The sequence below is a fragment of the Chinchilla lanigera genome, unplaced genomic scaffold (assembly GCF_000276665.1).
Source record: "Chinchilla lanigera isolate Chin_1 unplaced genomic scaffold, ChiLan1.0 scaffold00023, whole genome shotgun sequence".
NCBI lineage: Eukaryota > Metazoa > Chordata > Mammalia > Rodentia > Chinchillidae > Chinchilla > Chinchilla lanigera.
Window position 1 is genome coordinate 11506556 of NW_004955424.1, and position 19501 is coordinate 11526056.

At 46.7% G+C, this 19501-nt stretch overlaps 1 protein-coding gene across 5 annotated transcripts in view; it reads left to right on the forward strand.

Moving 5' to 3' along the window:
- The window catches only part of Slc4a5 (solute carrier family 4 (sodium bicarbonate cotransporter), member 5), a 111122-nt gene that overhangs the window by 80536 nt on the left and 11085 nt on the right, over positions 1-19501 (forward strand). For 3 of the 5 annotated variants that reach the window (XM_005385520.2, XM_013514621.1, XM_005385523.2), the window contains 8 exons: positions 72-205; positions 865-1136; positions 5115-5173; positions 8975-9175; positions 12721-12834; positions 14045-14206; positions 14916-15094; positions 16253-16325. In XM_005385520.2, coding sequence (XP_005385577.1) covers positions 72-205; positions 865-1136; positions 5115-5173; positions 8975-9175; positions 12721-12834; positions 14045-14206; positions 14916-15094; positions 16253-16325 — 1194 coding nt within the window. The remainder of the gene's footprint in view (positions 1-71; positions 206-864; positions 1137-5114; positions 5174-8974; positions 9176-12720; positions 12835-14044; positions 14207-14915; positions 15095-16252; positions 16326-19501) is intronic. The other 2 variants (XM_005385521.2, XM_005385522.2) reach the window with 2 other exon arrangements.

The following is a 19501-nucleotide window of genomic DNA, read 5'->3' on the forward strand; positions in this document are numbered from 1 at the left end:
GTAAGGTTGCAGCCTATGTAAGGAGACCTCTTCACCTGCCTCCGCTGTGCCTCACATTCTTGCACCCCCAGGGAGTGATGGAGAGCTTCCTGGGCACTGCCATGTCCGGCTCCTTGTTCTGCCTCTTCTCGGGACAGCCTCTCATCATCCTCAGCAGCACAGGGCCCATCCTCATCTTCGAGAAGCTGCTCTTCGACTTCAGCAAGTAGGTGCCCCCTAGTGGCCCCCTGTGCCTGCTCTTCATTTGAGACACCCAGGGCCAGGGAAGAGGAATAGGCCCAAAGGGGAGGCAGAGGCAGAGGTGTCAATGCCATCTTTAGCTCTGAGAAGGGCTGCCTGTGGTTCCTCTTGACTCCTGCTAGCTACCTGCTTTTGGTTATCTTAGGGCATATTAGCACAGCGCTTGGAAAGCAATTCACTCAAGACAAGAGGAGAAAATTTCCCTATTCTGCTCATGAGCAAGTATGATTTGAAAGTTAGGGTAGGGTATGAAAAACCTAGGGTTGGACGTCAGAATTCTGTACCCAGACCCAGGAAGCTGCAGTCAGCCCAGGGTCAGCTGCCTCATCTACAACACAGAAGTTCGATCTAGCCCATTTCTAAGTCCTGCTCTGGCCCTGTTTATCTTAAATCTCATTTTTCAGTCCCTGTGGATGTCTCTTACCACCTATGTGAGCGCAGTGGTGTCTTGGCACCTTCCGGCCACTCCCATTAGATCCTCTCCACTCCCATGAGATCTCACAGTCCTGAGAAGCGCATCTGTGCCCTAGAAGAGAAAAATGAGCTGCTCAGGGTGGGTGCAGGGAGCAGAGTACAGGCAGGAGCCCCAGGCTGGAGGCCCCCTGGTTTCCCTCTGCCTTCCAGAGGCAATGGCCTGGACTACATGGAGTTCCGCCTCTGGATTGGCCTACACTCAGCCATCCAGTGCCTTATCCTGGTGGCCACAGACGCCAGCTTTATCATCAAGTATATCACCCGCTTCACTGAGGAGGGCTTCTCCACCCTCATCAGCTTTATCTTCATCTACGACGCCATTAAGAAGATGATTGGTGCCTTCAGGTACTACCCCATCAACACGGATTTCAAGCCTGACTCCATCACCACGTACAAATGCGAGTGCGTCGCCCCTGATACAGGTGACCGGGAACCCCAGACACCCTGGCCCCTGGGCCCTCACCCACTGCCTCACCCCTATCACAGCTCTCTATAAATGCGAGAGTGACCCTGTGTGGGAAGGGACTGTTCAGTCAGCACTTACTGTGCCACAGGAGCAAATGCAGGGTCTTGAACTCAGTTTTTGGAAAGAAACCAAGGAAACAGTAGCCTATTATAGTAAAAGACACAATAGGGTTATAATTAGGAGAGTATAGGGGTAGCTCAGGAAGGAGGAAGGTTTGCCCTAGTGTGGGGTGGACTGCTGCCCACACCAGAGGTAGATGGTGCCTCAGGTCCCTGCCAGCCCTAGCAGTCCCCAACCACACTACTGTCAAAGTGGTCACATACCTCATAGGGTGAAGCCACACCAAAGGGATGAATATCCCTACAAACTGAAACATGCTAGGGTAGAGGACTGCCAGTCGTTCTATTTGAAAACAGCTGGAGAACCTGGGGCTGTTCCATCGCTTAGGAATATGAAAGGATGGCCGCATCCAGAGGGACTGCCTTTGCCCTCTGTGACTAGACAGTGTAGACAGCATGAGGGATGAGGGGCAGGAGTTCTGGCTGGGTTTAGGGGAAAATTAACAAAGGAGGGGTCACCATTATGGAAGGTATCAGCCTCCTTGGACCGATACTGGATGTCCATGTGCCGAGGGTGTTGTGAAAGGGATTCCCACACTGGGTGGCAGGAGGAGCCTAAGTGCCATTCCTGTGGACTTCCTCTCTGGCCTGACATTCAGAAAGTTAAGGCTGCCCATATTGTCTGACCTCCCAGCCTCCTTCAGGCATACTTGAGCCCCTGAGAGCCTTCGGTGGGATGTACCCACAGGGCCTCAGCTGCCAGAGTGGGAGCCAGGGACCCCTTCATGTAGCCTGACACACCAGCCAGGCTGGACTCACAGAGGGCAACCTGAGGTCCAGAGACCACCCAAGGTCACACCAAACCTCAGTTTCCCTAGTTGTAAAGGAGGGATGTTAACGTTGGCCCTGCTTAAATCTATGCTCAGATTGGGTTAAAGGAAGTAAGTAGATATTGAATTGCTCAGACCCTTAATGCATTGCTATGGATAAAAAATTGATCATAAGTCAAACAAAATTTGCAACATAATTATCAAGGGTCCTACTTTAGGTTTTATGGAAAATAAAGATGCCCTACCTGCAAGAAGTTTAGTTTTTGTTATACCTCTGTCTTTGTCACTGCACTGATTTTTGTAAAGAAGTCTATACTTAATATTTTTCTTTCACCTTCTTCTGTCATTCAGTTTGAGCCATCCTGCCCAGAGCACTGAAAAGATCCTGCCCTCAGGCCCTTATTATTCTTCCCCACAGTGAATGCTGCCTGTGGCCCAGGCCCCAGCTGGGGGCTCACATTCTCCCTGTGCCTTGCAGACTCTGGATTCATTACACTGAGCACAGATATTCCACAAGCACGGCTTTTAGAAGCACATGCTCAGAGACAGTCTAACTTCCAGGCTCACGTGAGGAGCTTTGGCTACTCTGAGAATCATTTATTCGCAGGAGAACCCACAGCCGGGGGTGCCCTGGAACAGGGGAGGTAGGAGCATACATAGTAGGGTAAAGGGGACATGATGAAGCCATCTGTGTTCAAATGTCTTCCCTTCTCTGCTTGCCCAGGTGCCTGATGTCACCTCACTCTTTTGACTCATGCTACTGTCCCAGTTCACAGGGTGTGATCCCCAGAGCAAAATCACCTGGACCATCTGGTGATGTCAGAAATGCAGATTCTGAGGCCTCCCCCTGGAGCTACTGAGTCAGCGACTCTGGTGTTGGGTCCAGAATGTAGCAAGCCTTCCAGGTGCTTCTGGTGCACTCTCGGATTTGAGAACCTCTGCGCTACTAAACTAGTAGTTAGTAACGCTGAGCCATTACTGGCTCCCAATCCATCAGAGGAGACATTTAGTTTCTCTTGGACAAGTTAGTCTTGATTAGGAGCATATGGACAGGAAAGTTCTAGATATCTAGAAGACTAGGGAGTGGGCGCTAGCTAGTTTCATCCTAGTTTCATGGACCACCTACTTACCACATTCTTAATTTTACTGCAAAACCCAGTCTAGCTATGGCATGCTATCATTTTCTGTCACTTTTCATCCTAACATTTTGTTTGGGGGCACTCCCTTTTTATACTTCATTTTGTTTCCATTGTAACTGATTTGTATTCTGTTTATGAATGCTGCAAACACTGACTTGGCTGCTTTCAATCCCAAGTGAGTACTACTTTGTGAACACTAGAACCTTTCTGGAATTTTCCGTTGTGTTTCTTCCATCCTCATCTCAAGTGACTTAGACCATCCCTGTGACACTCTCACTATAAAACACATTAAGAGGATGTCTGGCCTGAAAATGTTGGATACTAGAAAATGTCTGGATTCCCGCGGTGAAGCGTAGGCAGGGGGTCCTCTAGCGGTTGAGTGTGGCTTTAGTTGTGCCTGATGTTCTCTTGGTCGGCAATGTGAGGAAAGGTAACAGATGTCCCTGATGTCTATTAAGTGAAGCTCTCTTCATAACAATACTAAAAGTCCTCTGGGTTTGTAGATTCTGAGGAATATTCTACCCTGGGTTGAGACTGAGTTCCTTAATCTCCAGCCCAAATGCCCAGGAATGAGCATGGAGGGGACTTGTGACCACATCCGGCCCTGTGGATGGTTTATGGGAGGTGTCCAGGGGAGCCTCAGGATTAAAATTTTCTCTCTGGGTTCCTAACTAAATGTGGACAGCAGCAGGAGCCAATGGGGCTTGCAATGCATTTCAGGCTATAGTCTGGACACTGGCTGGTGGGCTACCCCACCCTCCCCAAATCTGCTGTAGAGAAACTACCTCCTCTGCCTTCGCTTCTAAGGTGAGGAGGAAGGTGAGGAGAAGCTGGCCTTCACTCCTCCCTTGCAGTTGACGGGAAGAGAGAAGGGAAGCGGTCTTCCAAAAGACCTTTGTGAGCGGAGCTGCATCCCCTGGGGAGCTCGGCCCTGTGAGTGATGTGCGGTCCCCAAGGGAAGGAGCAGGCAGGCAACAGAGGGAAGAAGTAGGAGTGGAAGAATCCACACGGAAATGAGAGGAGGCAGATTATGGTTCCTCCAACTGTCCTTATGGACCTGAAGGGGCCCGTAGATGCACTTAAGGATGTGGGCCAGTGGATGGCCATGCATGGCAGGGATGTAGAGTGAACAGCTCAGAGCGGCACCTTTGGGTTCCCGATGTTCCTGCAGGTCTCAGATATTTTCCTGGTTTTGCACTCAAGGGGCAGATTGGAGAGTATCCTGGCAAACAAGTTAGGACAGGCCCAGCTGACCCTAGAAAGCGCACATGGAGAGGGACCAGAGCGAAGGGAAGTGTTGGTGCGGGGGAATGGTACAAGGAAGCCCATTGTGCAGAGCGGGAGGTTTGTAGGCTCTGGGACACCCTGCCTGGGGCAGGATCGTGACTCCGAGTATGAGCTGTGTGACCTTGGGCGATGGGCAAGTTAACCTCTCTGGGCCTCAGTTACCTCATCTGTAAAACAGGGAAACTAGAGATTTGGGAACTGAACAAATGATATGTATAAGGGTTTGGCATAGTGCGAGGCATGGAATTAGTTCTTCGAAACGTTTTTAAGTCTAATGGCACAGAAATGGGTCTAGCGGCCAGTAGGGATTCACAAGGCACGTTAGTCTCCAACTTGTCTCAGCACCAGTTTCTGTCCGTCAGTTTTGAAAGCCAGCTGTGCAGTGTCAGGCCACAGCCATCCTAGACTGACCCAGCTGTTCTGGTTCAGCTGGGGCCTGGTCTCCCTCCCAGCAACCCTCCCTCCCCAGGTAAAGCGAGGAGGGAAAAAGGGCTGCACAATGGAAGCCAGTCCTGGCTCTAGGAACTAGCGGGAGATAGGAAAGGGGGGCCTAGTGGAGGTCCCAGGCCACACACCCAGAAGCCACTGACCCTTCCCCATGTCGTGTGCTCATCCACAGTGAATACAACCGTCTTCAATGCCTCAGCCCCGATGGCACCAAACACCAACAGTTCTCTGGTAAGTCCTCTCCTCTTAGACCAGACATTCAAGCGCTTTTTCTTTGTTTGTTCCAGGTGAGAGTGGGTTGTGTGTAAAAAAAAAAAAAAGGGTGGGGGCAAGTTGGGAAACAGACCAAAGCACAGCAACCCAATCAAATCCATGTGCATAAATATGACACATACACACAAAGGAAGGGGCGGTAAGGGAGAATGGTACACGAGGCTGTACACACAGGCTATAATCATCCTTTATTTGTCTTCGTTCTACCTTGTCCTTCCCTCTCCACCTAGGCCCCCCAGTTCCTACCCACCAATGTCAGTCCCCATTGTTGATCAGTGCCCCACCCCCGGTGACTCTGACCTGTCCTTTGCATTCTGCACTGTCCAGGATTTTGAGGTTTCATTTGCCTTTCCCAATAATGACAAATGGTGGCCCGCAGAGGCCACCATCCCGGTGTGAGTGGGTCTAACAGCAGGGAGTTCAAATGCAAACGAACAGAAGCAGCTAGAAAGCCTACAGACTTTTAGTGTTCCTGAGGTTGCTTCCTGAGCTACCTGATGGCTCCACCTCTACATATCCCCGTTGGCAGTTTAACCTAAAATTTCTCAAATATCAGACTTTGAGGGAAGAAGAAAGGACTCATCAGTGCCTCTTTCTCAGTGCGTACTATGTGCAAGGCGCTGTACACTGAGAGCTAAAAAAATCTGAAAAATCATTGTGGGGCAGGAGTGTATCACAGTGGTAGAGAGCTCGCATAGAATGTGCAGGGCCCTAGGTTCAATTGCCAGCACTGTGAAAAACAAATAAACTAAAACACTGTCTTAGTTACTTTTCTAGTTGCTGAGACAAAATATCCAACATCCAAAGTTACAGGGGGAAAGGTTTATTTAGCTCAGTTTGTAGAGGTTTCAGTCCATAATCAGCTGGGTCTAAAGCAGGGCAGCACATGGCAGAGGGGCAACAGTTTATGATGGTGGACAACAGCAAAAGCAACAAGAGAGCAGAGACAAGCCTCTTTCTGTCCCTTATACCATACCCAGTCTACCGGGACTAGGACAGTGCCAATCCAATCAAAGGATTGATCCAGCAATCACCCACCTTTAATCCCAGTATTGCACTACAAATCAATCACACACTCTAGATTAAAACCAAAAGAAAACCCCATGACCACATGAGGCTTTGGAGGGACATCTAGACACAAACCATAACAAACACCAATGTGGCCTCTGTCCTCCAACTTACCTTTGAACCTGAAAAGTTATTGGATGACACAAGCAGAGTGTGCCACGCATCAAATATAGCCTATGCGTGTACCTCTGACCTTGGTGGCAGGAAAAGAGACCTGCTGAAGAAGCCAGGGGAAAGCCTCATGGAGAACATGGAGTGTGTTTTATGTTTCGGGTTGAGAGGAGGTTGACTCGGTAGAAAGAGGCATAATCCAGGCCGAGGGAATATCATAGAGAGAGGCCAGGAAGGAAAAGCACAAAAATTGTGCAGGGGACAGTGGGTGGGCTAAGAAGGGTGGGGGAAAGGGACTGCATGGGGGAAAATCTCAAGAGACAAACTGGAAAACAGTCACTGGGAGCAGATGAGAGTGGGCACATAGAGGAGATGAAGCCCCAGAATGTAAGACAGTGTGGGAAGCTTGCACACCAGATCGCCTCACTTGTATCAGCTCCTGCATAACAAACTGTCCTCAAAACCAGTGAGTAAAGGCAGCAGCAGCTATGATTCTCATGATTCTGTAGCTTGGTTGGCTGTTCTGCTGGTCCCACCTGGACTCAGTTACATCGCTGACTGAGCCAGCATGCCTGCTGGGGCTGCCTCTGACAGATCAGCTCGGAGGGCTCAGCCAGTCTCCCCACGTGGTCTCCTCAGTCCTCTTCACAGCAGTGTCTCAGTTTCCGAGAGTATGAAGGCAGAATCTGCAAGCCCTCTTGAACTGGCTCAAGGTCTCTTCCTCCCTTATTCTATTAGTCCAAGCAGCTCACGGGCCAGCCCAGATTAAAAGCAGTGGGAAAATAGATTTCACCTTTGACAGGAAGACCAGTGTCACGCTGTGGACACTGTGGACACATGGAAGTACAATTCCTTGGGGATCTTATTTGTAACAAGCTATTTTGCTTATCTTAATCCAAACATTCATTATAGCTAGTTGCAAGTATCTGTTTGCTTTAGTACGTAGCTGTTCTAAACATTTCCACATTAACTTTAAAAAGTAGGTATGACCGGTGCAACCACTGTGGAAATCAGTGTGAAGATTCCTCAAAAACCTAGGGTTGGAGGTGCCATGTGACCCAGCTATTCCCTCCTGGGTGTCTTCCCAGAAGAATTAAAAACACCATACCACAGTGATATATGTGCATCCATGTTTATAGCAGCACAATTTATAATAGCTAAATCTTGGAAACAACGCAAATGCCCATCAGCCAAGGAATGGATAAAAAAAGATGGGGTCTTTTTATACAATGGAGTACTGCTCAGCCATAAAGGACAAACTTGAGACTTATAGGTAAATGGATGCAATTTGAAACCATACTCAAAAGTGAAATAAACGAGACTAACGTGTAGACATCATATTGTCTCCCTAGCGTGAAAAGCTGAAAGAGTAAGTAAGATCCAAAATGTACAATAGGTATTGTAAAATGGGAAGAAACTGTTCAAAACAAAAGAGAAACTCGGATGAGGGAAAGGAGGAAAGAAGGAAAGAGCAAATATATACATATATATGTATATAATCATACTTAAGATAGTTATACTACTAATTTCTTAGTTCATTAAAAAGAAAGTACAGTTATTGTACTGTATTGTTTGAACAGTTAGATGCCTCTGTCTTGTACTCTGAATAACTAATTTAAAGGTAACAATACACAATATATTAACCGTTATTACTCTCCTATTACCTTGTTTTGAAATTTTCTCTCTTTAAAATAAAAATTTTAAAAATCTGTGTTAAATTTTATTATAAATCACTCTCCTTTTCTTCTTCCTTCTCTTATTACTCTTAGGAATATATAAACAAAGTCATCCATTGGAGATTCATTTCAGAATCCCCTAGGAATGCCAAAATTTGTAGATGCTCAAGTCCTTTACATGAAGTGGTGTTGTATTTAAATCTAACCTATGCCCATCCTCTTGTACGATTTAAATCATCTCTAGACTACTGATAGTACATAATGCAAAGTAAATGCTATGTAAATAGTTATTGTACTGTATTGTTAAGAGAATAGGAATGGGAGAAAGTTTGTACATGCTCAGTATAGATACATTTTTTTAGAAATATTTTTGACCTGCAGTTGGATCAATCCCATGGATACAAAGGATATAAACTTTATATTTACATATATAACTTCATTGTTTTGCATGGCCTGGATTTTAGGATCTGGAACATCAAAGGGGGAACTGAAATGTTCCAAGAAGGGACTGATTAAGTTGTGACTGAGGGGAAGGAAAGGACAGAATACACATGAGACCCCAGGACAGAGGTGTCAGCAAGACCCACCGAGGTGGATTCACCAAGACAGGAGCCATGCCTGCTGAGGGAGAGGCTTCCCCCACCCTTGCACTACTCCTTCTTGCTAGCAAAGCCACGCATCCTCTGTGTCAGCTCCTGATCTTCCGAGAGAACTGCCTGCTCGGCACGCCTTTCACCAGCTTGTCCCCAGGAATCCCACTCTTGCTGAGGGCACTAGTGTAGCCCACAGGGCTGGGGCCCCTCAGAGGCTGGGCAGATGTGTGGGCTGCCTGGTACTACAGAGGGAAGGGCACAGCCGACCCACCATAAGATCCTGACTCTATCTCCTGTGCTTGGTCTCCAAGTACAACCCCCTTAACCTCACAGCACTGGACTGGTCCCTGCTGAGCAAGAAGGAGTGCCTGAGCTACGGTGGGCGCCTACTCGGGAGCTCCTGCCAGTTCATCCCAGACCTGGCGCTCATGTCCTTCATCCTTTTCTTCGGGACATACTCCATGACCTTGACCCTGAAGAAGTTCAAATTCAGCCGCTATTTCCCTACCAAGGTAAGTGCACCTGGCAGTTCTGGGGACCTAAGTCAGACCTACCAAGTAAGGAAGGCCTCTGCTGAGTCTCCTAAGAGAGTCTGTCCCCTAACATAATGAACATCATGTGGGCACTGGCCCATAGTAGTTTAAATTAAGGGCACAAACTTTGGTGTCATGGAGGACTAGGTTCTTTGTTTTGAAGCCCCTTGACAACACTTGGTATTTTCAGGCTTTCATAGTTAACTTTTCTGAGTAGTAGTAATTTATTGTGTTTCTTAAATTTTTCATTGCCAGGATGACTAATGACGTTGAAAACATTTTCATGCATTTATTGAATACTTGGCCATTTGACTTTCTTCTTGGGAGTGTTTGTTTAAATCTCTTGCACATTTTCTTATGGGTTGTCTTTTTCTTTCTGAATGTGCAAGAGTTCTTTATACATTGTTAAAGAAGCCCTTTTGTAGTCATATGTGTCCTCAATATATTTTCCTACTCTGTGACTAGCTTTTTACTTTTATAATGGGATCTTTTGATAAAGAGAAATTCTTAGTGTGACTGTAACTTAATATAGTAAAATTTCCCTCAAAGAAAATACTGGACATAGATATCTTCCTATGTTATCTTCAAAAGCGTCACTGGTTTTTTGGTTTGGTTTCATTTCGTTTCGGTTTTTTGGTGTGTTTTTAGTTTTTTTGAGACAGGGTCTTGCTATGTAGTTCAGGCTGGCCTGGACTCACTATGTAGCCCATGCTGGCCTCGAACTTGGGGTGATCCTCCCACCTCAGCGTCCCAGTGCTGGGATTACAGGGGTGCACCACCATGACTGGCTTATTGTTTTTTTCTTTCATGTTAGATCTATATTCCAGCAGAACTGACTCTGATGTATATAGTATGAGATGGTGTTTCTTTGTGTTTTTATATAAATAGTCAATTGTTCCAGTATTTTTTTTAAGGCTGTTGTATCTCCGCTGTTTTACAAGGCTTCCTTTGCTATATAGCAAATGTTCCTATGTGACACGGTCTGTCTGTGGACTCTTTATTCTGTTTCACTGGTTGAGATGTACTCCAGCATCACAATCTTCATTTCCATAGCTTATAAGTATTTTTAAAAATTTTATTCTTATTAGTCCATGTGTGCAGTACAAAATGATTCCATTCGCTGTGTGGAGTTGGTACATGTACACAACACATCTTAATTCTTTTCACATGCCCTCCCTCTCCCTTCCCATTCCTTCCATCTCTTAGAAGTCTTTGTGTCTTATAGAGGGAACTGTCTTTCCTTGTCTCCTTTCAATCCTTAGCTTGGACTTTACACTTCCACATGATTTTTTGTTTGTTTGTTTCAAAAATAATCCTTATTCTTCACTGGGCATGATGGTGCGCTCCTGTAATCCCAGCACTTGGAAGGCTGAGGCAGGAGGATCGTTGCAAGTTTGAGACCAGCCTGGGCTACAAAGTGAGCTTAAGGCCAGCCTGAACTGTATAGCGAGACTCTGTCTCAAAAGGACCCCTCACCAAAAAAAAATCTTTATTTTTAAAAGCGAGTGTGAGCATTACAGGAAACAAAAACACAAGAAGCAAAGAACAAAGTCACCCACAGGCATGAGCAGCTTGGCTGGCTACATCCTCCTGGGCCCCGTGTGCACGTGCCGTTCTGTGTGGCTGAGATTGTACAGGGTGTGTCATGCTTTTCCACGCATCATAAACATTCACCAATTCAGAACCCCAAAGCTACAACAGTATTTTGATGACCAAGAATACACCTCACCAACTCAATCTGTTGGAAAAAATTATAACCCTGCCTTTCTTGGGAAGAAAAATTTCACTGAAGATAAAAACGACAGCAGCCTCTCGATAGAAGTCTTGGCAGAGTTACAACTGAAATATGGCAGTCCTTTAATGTTCAATCTAAAATGAGACATGAAGCGACAGAGTACACCAAACTTGTTTTTGAGGTTATCAGATCTCTGCCTTTTTTTTTTTTTGGAGACAGAGTCTCGCTCTGTAATTCAGGCTGCCCTTAAGCTCATTATGCTGGCCTGGAACTTGTGGCAGTCCTGCTTCAGCCTCACAAGTGGTGAGACTAGAGGCATGCACCACCACAGCTGGCTAGATCTCTACTATTAAGATATTAGCAAGAAGGCATGTTCCTCCTGAATTATTAACACATCCTGATCATACAGCTGGAAGCTGCACGCACATCAGTGGTTCTCACCAAAATGTAAATCTGAACACACTGCACACATCTCTGCGCTAGGCTTCCTTCTGCCCCTCTGCTCCAGCCTAATGACGAGTCCTGACACACACTGTCTACAGTACTGTGACAGTTCCAAGATGCATCTTTTCTATCAATTAGAACAAAAAAATATTTAATCTACCTCTATTTTCAAATCATACATTGTTACCTCAGGACATCTATAAGGCTTAGATGCTACGCAAGAGTATGAACTTTGTATACAGTAAGCCCACGTACTTTACCAAAAATGCACACACATGCCTACAGTTATAAATCTCAAACCATCTTCCAGATGTGCAGACACTAGCGAAGAGCCTTTGCTCACGCTCACCCTTCCCCTTTTCCCTCCTCACCATTTCCGTTACTAAGTCCAGGACCACAGCCAGCTCCAAGAGGTAGCTTTGACAAAGGTCACTTCCGGAAGGCAGTTCTTCCTAAACACTAACAAAAGGACATTTATATAGGTAAGATTTTGCAGTCGAGTGTGGTGGCACAAGCCTGTGATCCCAGAACTCTCGGGGAGAAGGCAGGAGGATCACTCACCACAAGTCAGAGGTCAGTCTGGGCTGCACAGTGAGTTCAAGGACAGCCTGAACTACATAATGAGACCCTGTCGCAAAAACTAAAAGCAAACATATATATGTATCGATTATTTTGTTATTCTAACATAATTTGGGTGTTAAGGTTTATCTTTTATTTGTTGTTTTTTGTTTTTTTGGTTTTTTTTCCAGTACCGGGAATCGAACTCACAACCTCCCGCTTGCCAGGCAGGTGCTGTGCCGCTGAGCTAAATCCCCAGCCCCTAGGCTTATCTTTTAATACCAAGCAATATTAACAAAATGTACACAGAGAACAACAGCTAGACAATCTGGACTCATTTAACAGGCAAAGAGGACCTCTCTCTCTGCACATTTCCCCTCCCGTACCTCATGAACAGTCGGCACACTCTCCAAGACAGGCGCTAGGGTTTCCTCCGAGTTCAAGCCTTGCCCTCATCACACCTGCTGGGTGACCCAGCTCAGTGTACTATACCAGCAAACAGCCATACGGATCACAGCGCCCAGGCTGACTACTCCCTGCCAGGCACTTCGAATGCGCCATGGCTCACTTGCTGTTGATGTAGGTTCCATCATCATCTCCATCTCAGAGAAGAGGAAAGCGAGGCTCAGAAAGCTAGCATGCATCCCCAAGGTCACACAGCCGTAAGGGCTTGCGCATAGGCCTGCTAGCTCCGAAGCAGCCTTTAACTCTTCTCTTTGCTGCCGGAGTGCTGCGTCAGCCCAGGATGAGTAGATACTTTGCTCACTTGCTCCTCTCCTTTCTGCAGGTCCGGGCCCTGGTGGCTGACTTTTCCATCATTTTCTCCATCCTGCTGTTCTGTGGAATCGATGCCTGTTTTGGCCTGGAAACACCCAAGCTGCATGTGCCCAGTGTTATCAAGGTTTGCCCCTTGCCCCTGCTCGGGACACTCGCCCTGCCTGTACACTCGCTGTCGCCCTTGGACCTCTGTGCTCATCAAACTTTCTCCTCTCTACCTAAACGCTGTTGGTTCTGTGTGTGCGCCACTCCTTCCTTCCTGTGTAGTTTCCCAGGGACTTCCTTTGAGAGGAGGGTACAGACATAATTACAGCGAAACCTTGGAAGGAGGAAGATGCCAGCTGAAACCTCTTCTGAGCGTTTCCAGTTCCCCAACCTTGGCAGTACAAGCCGGGCCAGCTGGGATCTGTTGAAAATGATACCTTGGAGGAGTGATTCTCAAAGCATGGCCTCTGGACTAGCATCACATGCTCACTTGGGAACTTGTTAGAAATGCAAATTCTCAGTCCCTTACACCTATAGAATCCGAAAACTGGGGCTGGGGCTGGCAACCTGCATTTTCATAAGTCTTCTGGGTGATTCTGGGCATATTCAAAGCTGAGAATCACTGCTTCAGAAAGTACCCATTAGTCCAAGTTGGTGCCGTTTGCCGTGGCTGAGCTCAAACCCAGTTCCCCCCCAGATGCACCAACATCTAACCAGGGTCAAGAGTCCAGGTTCTAATCTAGTGCTACCCTCTTTGCTTTTGAGGTCCTGACTTGCAAGATGTTATTTCAGGGTTTGCCTGAGTAGTTTAAACACATACGACTTGTTTGCCCTGAAAAGAACCTTTCTCTTAAATACAACAGGAGAAAATCATCAGCTTCTGCACAAATAACCCCTTATTTTCAAAGTGCAGGTCTGAATTGATGTTTGGCGTTTTATAATTCTACAGACAGGCGGCTCAGGAGAGGCAGGCATGTCAGACCCTGGGCCCATCGAATGCTTTATCCTTGCCCACAGGGCCTCATTTCTGCCTCTTGCTGTTTTGTGATTAGTGACCACATTCCATCTCCTGCTCCCCTTTCTGATCTCCTTCCTGTGTCCCAACCGACCCCGGGGCAGCTGCAGCAAATTATCCCCTAATTCTGCAGATCCCAGCTGCGTTCACACTTCTTTCCCTGTCTGTGGCCTCTTGGTCTCTAAAGCTGCAGGTGCCTAACATCTTTAAGGGAGAACATTGTACTTTAAAAGTACCTCTGGGTGGGGGAAGGTAGCAAGAGGGGAGCGTGGCCAGCAGGCAAGTGCTGGAACAAGAGAGAGGGGAAAGGACCCTCTTCATTTGCTCTGCTCAGCCCACGCGGCCTGACCGAGGCTGGTTTGTGGCCCCCTTTGGGAAGAACCCGTGGTGGGTGTACCTGGCAAGTATCCTGCCCGCTCTGCTGGTGACCATCCTGATCTTCATGGACCAGCAGATCACAGCCGTCATTGTCAACAGGAAGGAGAACAAACTGAAGGTGAGGTGGTGCTAGGGGCAAAGTCAGAAGGATTTCAGGAGGGAGATGCTCAGTACCCTGAGCAGAAGACAAGTTCCCACTTGGTGTGTTGAGGGGATTGACTTGATGTGATTAAGGATCAGGATCGAGAGCAGTTGGGCCCCTGGGCACAGCCTTCTTGCCTCTCAAAGTAACCCTCCAGCTCTGTGCCCAATGAAAGTAAACTGGGGCATCTAAGCAGATACTGACAGAGGGATAGGCCTGGAATTATGAGGCCAGGAAACCTTCTTAGACCCCTCGACCCTAAAACTCCCTGCTTCTGAGTCTAAGAAGACTCAAGCTACCCTCCCCTGACCCCACCTAGGCTACATGTAAGGCCTGCCCCAGCTTGGGCTCCTCTTCCAGAAATTGCAGAGGCACTGTGGCCACTGGGCAAGAGCCCTTCTCCCCAAACTCAGGGCCTTTGGATGCATGAACACTCCTCTCCTCCATTACCTGTGTCCCTTACCCAGCTGACCTTTTCAGACCCGGTGGCAACAAGCCACCCTTAGGGCTGGTGAGATCTGAACACCTCTGAAGCCCTCACAAGGAGCTGCTCAGGATGACAGCCCCCTCACAGAGTAACTCTGGACGGGGTGTGGGGGTTGAGCTGGGTTCCACAAAATAGCTGCTTTGAGGAAGAGCAGACTCCCAGAAGGCCCACTCCCTCTCTGTCCCACTGCCCCTGCAGAAGGCCGCCGGCTACCATCTGGACCTGTTCTGGGTGGGCATCCTCATGGCCCTGTGCTCCTTCACGGGGCTCCCCTGGTATGTGGCTGCCACTGTCATCTCCATTGCCCACATTGACAGCCTCAAGATGGAGACGGAGACCAGCGCCCCTGGGGAGCAGCCCCAGTTCCTGGGGGTCAGGTACGAGGGGTCAGGGCCTGGGTCACCTGAACGCGAGCGGGAGAGGGGAAACCTGCTTTTCTTACCATTAAGGAATTTTGGTGGAAAGGGCGGCTATTGTGACACCTCAGGAGCCACAGGAGCAGGAATGACATCCTGACTGGAAAGAGAGAGGGAAATTCGGTTCTAAGTGGTATATTTTCTTTGCAGCCTCTAAGTAGCACACACACACACACACACACACACACACACACACACACACATGAGCCCCAGAAGCTCTCACTACCTAGGCATGATAGGCCCTCTTCATGTCCTGCCTTTGGACTCTCCTCAAGACCCTCCAGGTAGGCTCAGGTCCTGCTTTATCTCCATTCCTCCAGAAAGACTTCCTGGGCCCATGCCTGCTGTCTGGACTATGGCCTTGGCCTATCACTTCTGTTCTTTCCCTTGTGGCTCTTTTCATTCCTGTGTCAGGTTCCCAAGCTCTTTCAGGCAGGGAAGCACATCTAAGAAGATGTGCTTCTTAGGCCTCCTTAGTCCACACCAGGCCAAGGCATCCTCCTAAAGAACTGCCCTGTGGGCTTCTTCCCAGGCCTTGGGACAGCTGGTGCTGTCCAGCCCTGAGAGAGGCTTCTCTGCCTGACTAAAAGGCCCAAGACTGGGGAGTCCCTTGAGCTCGTGGGTCTAAGCAACCTGACCCAGAGTCGAGGGCTCCAACCTGTATTGTGCATGGGCCTGGCACTCAGGAAAGCCTGCCTGCCTAACTACGGACCCGTGTTCCGCCAGCAGTGGGAGATCGTTTCACGAGGGACAGGTAATAGGTATATAGGTGCCATGATTATCTCTGTTCGACTCAGCTCAAGACCTCCAGGACCTTGCCTGATGCCACATAATGAGTATGTGGCAGAGCCAAGTTCAACCCCAGTCTGTCTGGCTCAAGCAGCCCTGTCATTAGACACTACTCTGAACAACCTTCCTGATGCCCCTTCAACATTTTCTGCCCTCTGTCAGAGGCCCCTTTCTTCCCTGGGTGGGTCAGCTGGGCCTCAGGCTGATGTAGAAGCCCTTTGAGGCCATGGCCTTGGACATAACCTTCAGGGCCCACAGAGGGGCAGGCGGCTGGGAACGGTCACTGAATGTCTCCAAGGTCACCCCTGACAATGTGCTCTTCTCTGCCAGGGAACAGAGAGTGACTGGCATCATTGTCTTCATCCTGACGGGAATCTCTGTCTTTCTGGCTCCCATTTTGAAGGTGAGGCTCTGCACCCCACTCAGGCCTCATCACCTGGGGAAACACAGAACTAGGCCTCAGGGGTGGGAGGACTACTTGCCTGTGGACCCCTAAAAATGATAAGACCTTATCACGCCACTGTGCCATCCCAGTGCCATCATTGTCATCTTGTGTACTATTGCCGATCCTGTCTACTCTCTCTCACGAACCTCGGCTGTGCTCCCTCCTTCCCAGAGAACGCCTCCCCAGCAAGTTCTGCCAACTTCCAGCCCTGCTTAGATCAGGAACTTCCCAGCTGGGAGTGTCCATGTTGCTATGGTTTGGAGCTTGCTCAAGGCCTTCTTGCTTGCCCATTTTCTGGTTTAAACCTTGTGGGGTGGGGATGGGGATGTTGAACTGTTCTCTGGGCCTCTTCTCTGCTCCTCTATCTGGCATGTCTTGGCACATAAGTGACTTTTTCCCACACAGTTTGAACCTTTTCTTGCTCATGTCCCACCAGGCCAGCTGGAAGAGACTAACACAGCAGTGGTGCTACGTTAGAGGCAGGTCTCCTGTACTACGTTAGGAGAAGATGTTTCTGCAGCCTCTCCACTGCAGCCAGTCGCTTATCAATGACCCTTTCCCTTGACGGTTACCCACATAAGACATTCCTTTCTTGAATTACAGCTATTTGTAATTGCTCCAAATGTTTGCAGCTTTTTTCCCTCCCTTGAACGTCTCAGAACAACTTGTTGGGGGCGACCTGGTAAAAAAACAAAGACCAAAGCACAGTGGTTCTTGACTCACTTATGAAAAATGTTTCTGGCATAAGAATCAGTGCTGGGCATACCTAAGCAGTAGGTTTAGGTTGAGGAGTTTTAACAAAATATTTCCATGTGCTAGAAACAGGTAACACACAGGCGGACAGGTATTTTGTTTATGTAAACTGTGTTTTAGGGGCCGAGGATGTAGTTTGGTGATAGAGCACTTGCTTAGCATGGTTGAAGCCCTGGGTTCAAACCACAACACTGAAAAAAAACCAGGGTATATTTTATTTTATTTTAATTTATTTTATTTTATAAGTCTATTTTAAATGGTCAGAAAAGATATACTTTTGTGGAAAGAGCTCTAAAGAACCACTGTGTATTCCAGTCCTGATACTATTTGATAAACATTTGTGTCAAAAACTCCACTCTGAGAACAGTATACTTTAAGGGTCAAAAATTCCTAGAAACAAGGGTTGGGGGTTTAGCTCAGTGGCAAAGTGCCTGCCTGGAAATCGCAAGGTCGTGAGTTTGGTTCCCAGTACCGGAGAAAAACAAAAACAAAAAAATTCCTTGAAACATTTTGTAGACAGCAGTTCCCGTGTGCCTGTGACAGGAACTCAGACCTTGGGCAGTCCAGGCGCATTGCCCCACTGTCGTGCTCAGCAGTTCAGCCCTTTCCACTAGCCTTTATGCGTATTTGAATAGAACACAAAGCAGGTAGAAAATTCCACTACAGTTTCCTTTCTTTTGTCTCACTCATAACAGGATCAGTTCTTTCATGGACATATTATATTCTGTGGATACACTTTCTAGGTTTTCATGGTCATACTGTTGACATCTGATTTTGATAAATTCTTGTTTCTGCACTAATATTGTCTATCTTCTGAATGTAGGTAACCTGGACACAGCAGTCTGATTAAAATAATTGAAATGAGGGAGTAGGGCTGTAACTCAGTGGCAGAGTACTTGCTTAGCACACACAAAGCTCTGGCTTTGATCTCTGTTGCTGCAAAAGAAAAAAAAAGAAAAGAAAAGGAGAAAAAGAAAAGAGTTCTATGCACAAGATTTGACATTGCCAAAGCTCTTGGTGTTCTTGTCCTTTTAGTGATGTATAGTCACCTTGCTCACTCTTGGGTGCATGTAATAGTTCCACATTTTGAGTAACAGTGCAAATTTCCTTCTATTGCAGTTCTTAGCCCAAATGTAACTCTTTCAGGCTGTGGAGTGTATGTCTATATTAATTTATGCATTTTATAAAATAGGCTGTGTAGATGGGTCTACATAGTTCCAAATGCTTTCATATTGTCTTTTCATCCAATACAACAGGATCTGAAAAACTCTACCTACCTATATTCATTCACAATGAGTAAAAAAAACCCCTGTAATATGCTTTATTTTGCCAATAGTTAATCTATTGGATAAGTTTTATACAAAGTTTTTGATAAACTTTGTGCAAATTTTTGGTAAATTTTGTGCAAAATTTTGATAAATAGACCTATCTAGATTTTTTAATTGATCATAGCATTTAAGATTGGATTATATCAAGGTCCATACCTTTTATAAAACAGACCTTCAACAATAGACCTTTTATAAAAATAGACCTTCAAAACTGTTAAGTGATTAAAGCGTTATCACTAGCTGACACACCAGTACTGGACTAATTCTATGCTAAGGAAAAGAAATTTGGTACAGCCAGTTGAAGAAAAATATAATTTAATTTAACATGTGAGATCCTAGCTTAATCTTATAATTTATTTTCCATCAAGATAATTTTTCCAGAAACATTAACTTTTTGCAACTGTAAGTTTGCCTATGCCTATTAACACTAGGCATGGCTGAGTATTGGACTCACAGAGTGCTTAGCCTGAGGGTTAGGGGTGTAACTCATGCTAGATCACTTGCTTAACATGTATCAAGGTTTGGGTCAATCCCCAGCATGACCAAAAACAGACAGGAGAAAAGAGGGAGAGAGAGAGGGAAAGAAAGGAGAGGGGGCAATTACAAAGGACAGCTGTTACTCAAGACCACACTTTGGTCAAAATCTTGTTTATGTAGGTGACAGAGGAGATAATCATGCAAACTGTGGAGAGGGTAACTTGCATCCTACTTACTGGTCCTGCCATTTTCACTAATGATCCTCTATCACCTGTTCAATATACTTTTGTTTGTACCAATTCTTCCAATAGAATTTTGTTCCAGGGCATCTCAATTATTTTCTGTTACTGGGCATTGAACCTAGGGCCTTTATTGCACTATATCCTTTAGCCCTTTATTTTTTATTTTGAGACAGGTCTCACAAAGTCACTAAGTTCCCTGGGATAGACTGAAATTACAGGTGTGAACCACCATGTCCAGCTGTGTCTCAAACTTTATATAAAAATCAGCTGGAGATATTATAAAAAATAGATACTAATTCTAATTCAGTAGGTTTTGGTGGGGGGCCAAATTTTG